The 6,000-nt window shown below is 37.0% G+C and overlaps 1 protein-coding gene across 1 annotated transcript; it reads left to right on the plus strand.

The window, feature by feature from the left end:
* The first annotated feature begins 918 nt into the window (after positions 1-918).
* Positions 919-3,080, plus strand: ncbp2 (nuclear cap binding protein subunit 2). Its single transcript, XM_058073436.2, has 5 exons — positions 919-1,087; positions 1,456-1,542; positions 1,914-2,008; positions 2,167-2,305; positions 2,696-3,080. Exons 1-5 carry the CDS (start codon positions 1,013-1,015, stop codon positions 2,771-2,773), a joined length of 474 nt encoding a protein of 157 aa, XP_057929419.1. The 5' UTR covers positions 919-1,012; the 3' UTR covers positions 2,774-3,080.
* Positions 3,081-6,000: the final 2,920 nt, after the last annotated feature.

Genomic DNA, 6,000 nt, shown 5'->3' on the forward strand with positions numbered 1-6,000 from the left:
CTATCAATCGATCGCGCAGATCCATCGTTAGCGCGTAATATTTTTACTATGATCATATTCAATTTATAAATGAGGAATCATACTTTGTGGAAATTCACTTATCACTATTGGGCTTGGAAACAATTAACGGCTTTGAACGCTGGTGGCCCCATTGCAATACCCAACCATGACAGGCCTCAACCTTTTTATGTATATGAAATACATCTATGTTTGTCTATTTGTTAAGTTGATTCCTATTTGGACTGCACAAGAAAAAGCTGCATCACAAATGGCTCGTGCAGCACTGTCGTTGGCATAAAGGCCAGCACTTCCCCATTGCTCTCCTCGTCTCCCAACAAGTCTGGTGAGTTGGCTCCACTGTCCTGCTGACAGTCCATGGCACCATAAAACGAACCGTGACGTAGGATACAAATCAAGATGTATGGCATGTTTGCTTTTCTAGGAAGACTTGGCATGATTGTGATGGTCAGTACATTTTTGCCAGTTGATCCAGGAGAACATTTGTGAGGTCATAAGTCACTGGAAGAGGGCCTGGCTCACTGTTGCAATGCATTTGTGTTGCATTGCACTGTTATTGTTACTGAATACTGTAAAGCTGATGTATATTTTTTCTTCTCTTCTCAAACCTCCTGGCACTTCCCTGTAAGACCAAGCTCCGAACCTGGGGAGACAGAGCCTTCTCCATCGCTGCCCCCACTCTCTGGAACTCTTTATACAAATAAAATGTATTATTATTATATTATTATTCTAACTTTTATTACAGATATAACTTTTATTATTATTATTGTTTCTTTTGAAGTCTACATCTATCATTGGTCTGTGCATTTATTTAAAAAAAAAAACGAGCTGAAAATAATCTGCAACCACAAGAAGGCGCCTCTCAGAACATCCCGAGGGTCGCGGTGTTTCACCCGGACTTGTTTAAAGGACGGACTCATCAGCCGGAATCTCCATTGTTGTTTCGCGAAGCTAACGATAGAAATTGCAAGCTGCCTTCCTCTATTTATCAACAATGTCTGTGAAATTGAATGCCCTAAATAGCGATTCTTACATTGATTTCAGTAATTACAGAGACCAACATTTTAAGGTAAGAAACAGCACTAAATTTCGCTCTTAAAAAAGCCGGTTCGACGAGTTAGCAAATTGAGCGAATGTTCAAGAACATTTCTGTTCCCGTAGGGACACTTTTTCTAAAAACGCTCTTATCTATTTGTTACACAGCCTGTATTGAATTGTGCAGTGCTAATTCGTTGTAGCATAATGGCGATTTTCCCTGAAGCAGATAGTATTTCGAAAATACCTTTAATGGACATTTTAAAATGCAAATAAATGGTCGGAGAAATACTGTTGGACATATCACCGCATATCAGAACTATAACGAGACCTATAAATAGCACAATGACGACGTCAGAGTGAATGCTTGTGTTGAATTGTATTGTATTATGGTCTTTCTAGGGTAAGTGCCACGAACAGGAGAAGCTACTGGAGTCAAGTCACACTTTGTATGTTGGGAACCTTTCCTTTTACACCACAGAGGAGCAGGTAGGACATACTGCTAACATTTTCTCTTCTAAACAGCATCCGTTTAGACAATGGTGCACTGTTAATAAAGGTTAATAGTGATGGTCATGGTGGAGTTTTGTTCATGGCAAATGTGCAGTACATGAGTAATATCAGTCCGTATAAGACACAAGAGACATTGAATCAATGTTTTTAATAACTTCAGACCGTCCCCTAGCCATTGGTCAATGTAGATGCCTACTACGTCACACATTTTTAAACTGTATAAATTCCATGGACCTACTTAAAATTGTTGAAAACTAGCACAATATGAGTTTTTTTCAAGTACATGCTTTAAATTGTTATGAGCAGTTTTCATTCCATTTCTGATCACTGGTATTTCTACTGGGCAGGTACATGAGCTCTTTTCTAAAAGTGGAGATGTGAAGCGTATCATCATCGGTCTGGATAAAGTCAAGAAGACGGCTTGCGGGTTCTGCTTTGTTGAGTATCCTTTTTGAATTTTTAAATGGATTCATTTAAAAAAAAAAAATGCACGCCAAAGACACCCCAGATGAAACTGATCTGTTATCACACAGTCTACCATTTTCCCATACAGTAATGCCATAAGAGTCTACAATAGTCCTTAATCCCAATTTGTGTAAGATACTATACAAGGGCAGATGCAGAACATGCGATGCGCTTCATTAATGGCACAAGGCTTGATGACCGTATGATTAGGACTGACTGGGACACCGGCTTTAAGGAAGGACGGCAGTATGGTCGTGGCAAGTCTGGAGGACAGGTAAGTCAATTTGTTATTAGCTTCAGTAATAGCCAAAGCCCCGGTCTCTTAATAACTTAATAAAACCTAATAAAAGTGGCTCTGCCTGCCACTCAGCTGCCCTAGCATTTATAGCAACACACATGAGCGTCTTAAATTGTTTATTTAGTTTAGTTATTTAGTCTACTATTTTTGGTAATACTATTATGTCAAAATTTTGTTGTGATGAGTAAACCTTTGATCACAACTGTGTATTTCATCAGATTGTAACATGCAAATGCGTTACGATTTGCCGGATGCCAGAAATTAGAACACTGCGTCCACCGGTTACGTTTTTTTGCACAATATATGTAATGGAATAGTATAAATAGATTATATTTAGATGCTTGTTTTTTCCGTTTCTCTGTCTAGGTGAGAGATGAGTACAGGCAGGACTATGACCCAGCCAGAGGTGGCTATGGGAAGCTGGCTCAGCAGCACAGAGTTTAAGACCGCCAAAGTAGCTTTTAAACAGAGTCTCTTGATGACGCAATACCAGTTTGTTTCCCCCCCCAACACTGCCATTATGTGTTGAAGTAACCACATATTCAATACATTTTTGAAAGAATCAATAGCTGGTATGCACCAACGACTGGACTCTTAATAAGTGGTATTTATTGTTTTGATGGACTGTCCCTGTGACATGCAGGATTTCAGTCATCTTCACAATGTGTGTTTTTTTTTCCTAGAAGTTTTCATTATCTCTTATGTTCAAACATGGAGTGGTATTTCTAATAAAATGGTGTGTTTTGTCTCATGTCAGCTTGATATAGAGGGAACAGAAAGAAAACCTGTTATTGCATGTTTGTTTTGGTATTTTTTACCAATTAAAATGAATCAAATATGTCCCATCAAATCTGTTTTTTAAATAAAGTTATATCTTTCTACCTCTGCCAGTGAATTTCTTTGTCAATACTTTTTAGATACCATTTTGGTTGCTTCTCGATCTGAATTACCGCTATCACTGACATTACATACAATACAACATGTGGCGAGGTAGAGACCAAGGAAAAAACACCTATTAATTATTATACTATTATTATTATTATTATACTATATCTGTTAATATAGTTTCCAGTGATTGCTTGTTGGGAAAACATTTATAACAACTCTTTATAGTGTCAGCTTATTTACACAAACATTAACAAGATAAAACATAGCAAATAAAATGAATCAATGAATGCATCTAATAATAATAACTCATTGATCAATTTTGGTGTTGGAACACATGAATTCATGTTCTGGTAGCTACTGAAATGTGTGGCCAGTAAGTGTAGTGCTCACTACTTCTGTATTTTTTATAGCCACAAGAGGGCACAACATACCTGTTAAACTGACTTTCCAAGCAGGAAAATAACACCCTCCAGTTTGTACAATTCAGTAAAACAATGGACAGTTCTTTTTTCTCTGAAACTAATTCATCATGTTTGGTTTCATAGCATTACATCTGAGTTTTTCTAGATCACTTCAAGCCATTGTCTACTTTAATTTTGCACAATTATGTGGTAGGAGTGTACTGTGATAATTTTTTTTCCAGTTTGTCCTGATTTAACTTTCCTTCTTTTATCTTTTTATCACAAAATTCAGTGTTAATATGTTACATGCAAATCCATTATAGCTGAACGATGCCTAGAGGGACCTTCATGTTTAAAAAGTGAAGGAGAGGGCTATCGCTAAACTTGCAGGTTTACAAAAGTTAGATGAAATGACATTTTGTGTGTGAGTCAGATGGTCAGATGCTGTGTGCATGGGGAAAAGGCATAACTTCAAGAAACCATGGCAACCTGACATTTCCTCGTCTCAGATGATGCAGTTTGACAATGAAGAAAACACCAGAACAACCCCTCGGAAAGCAACTTGATTATTAGAGTAACTGCCTTTGTGTTGTTACAGGTGTGAAGTGTAATTTACCTTTAAGCTACTGAAGTATTAAGTCAATATTGATAAATTATTTAACAGTCTAAGATGCGTTCATAACCAAAGGAAGGCAAGGCAAAGATGTAAACAAAAACTGCTTAACAAGCATATCTGGTAAATTGGTAGGCGATTGTTATTAATTTACTGAGTCAATGAAGCATCAAAAGAGGCAATAAAGATGTTATTTTAATAAGGGGAAATTATTACCTATTTTAGATCAGGATATGTTATGGATTATGGATACATATACAGTCTCATGGAAAATGCTTGACTTATTTCTTCACTAAAGTGGACACATCATTGTCACTATAACAACACTGAATAGCCCCCTTCATCATCTTTTTTAGAAGTGAGTGCCTACATTGACTTTGGTCTAAAAAATGCTTGTGGAAAATTGTGTGTAGTGATGCGTCATATGCAGGGGATGAAATGTATTATCATTTGGCTTTGCACCAGTGGATGCATTTTCCATTCCCGGAATAACATATTTAAGACTTTAATTTAGGTAGTTTTAAAGTAGGTTTCATCAACAGTTTTACTGTACTTAGAAGTATTCATTGTATATATAAGTAGTGCTGGGCTGGGCTGCCTATTTTTTTTTTTTTTAATCATGCGTATTGGTTTACGACATTTCATGGTTACGAATGCACTCCCAGAAATTTAATTTTGGTTACACTCAGCTTGCTCAAGAAGTAGTCACAGCACACGCAGCGGATGAATACAGTCATTTTCGGCTCCACGGTGTAGATAACATCACTTTTTAGTTAACTTTTTGCACTTTGTGTGTCCCAACCGTAAGGCAGGCTCTCCTGGTGGAAAAGCGCCAAGGAAAAGAAAAGCCATCACAAGGGAGGTGAAAATGAACATCATAAAAAGCTCCCAAAAGAAGAGAAACACCCACCAAAACGTCGTATCTTTGGTCTTAACCATTCAGAGGTTACTCCTGTGAAAGCGACAGTAATAACGAAACAGAGCAGCGGTTTTATTATTGAGATGAAAAGCTTGCGAGTGCTTTGGCTGGTAGACCAGAACCAATCAATATCTCATTGAGCCCAATGTTGATTCAGGAAAAAGTTAAAAGATTGTTATATTTGTTTGTCTACCTTTCTCCTTCCTCCTCCTATTAAGCCATATGAAGCAAGCTAAGAAATTGAAGTTTTTAACCTTACAATACTTGTCTTTTTTGTGTCTTTTGTGTTTTCTGCGGACAATGTGAGTGACTTTATTTAGGTTTAGATTCAACTTACATCAAAACTCGATGTACATGGCAGTCCATAACCCGAGATCACCTGTATCGGTTGGGACAAAACGCAGGACTGAAGTTCACCAAAGAGTGCAGCGATGCACTTAGTCTGCTAGAATTTCAGGACAAAGAACTGGAAAACTTGGAGGTGCGGACAAACTTACACGGATGATTTAATTCTAAATCTCTTTCATGAGACTAACTTCAAAATAAAAGTGGAAAATACACAACTTTTGAATTAATTAATTACTTGAATTATTAATTACCTGGCGTATAATACTTGGCGTATAAAATGCAATTAATGCTGTGAAAACACTGACTTTTGTAAACAGTTTTCTTGCATATTAATAGTTTATGAATTAGCATTAATGAACTCTGCAAAGCACGCAACAAAGTGAAAATGCAAAGACACACTTGACTTGTGCTATCATTTTGTATCTTAAAATTCAAATTGTGACATTTCTAACATTATATCACCTTTCTTTTGTTGAGAGAGTTTCTACCTGTAGAGGACAAA

Source organism: Doryrhamphus excisus, linkage group LG4 (genome assembly GCF_037039965.1).
Source record: "Doryrhamphus excisus strain RoL-2023G ecotype Guam linkage group LG4, RoL_Dexc_Guam_v1.1, whole genome shotgun sequence".
Taxonomy (NCBI): domain Eukaryota; kingdom Metazoa; phylum Chordata; class Actinopteri; order Syngnathiformes; family Syngnathidae; genus Doryrhamphus; species Doryrhamphus excisus.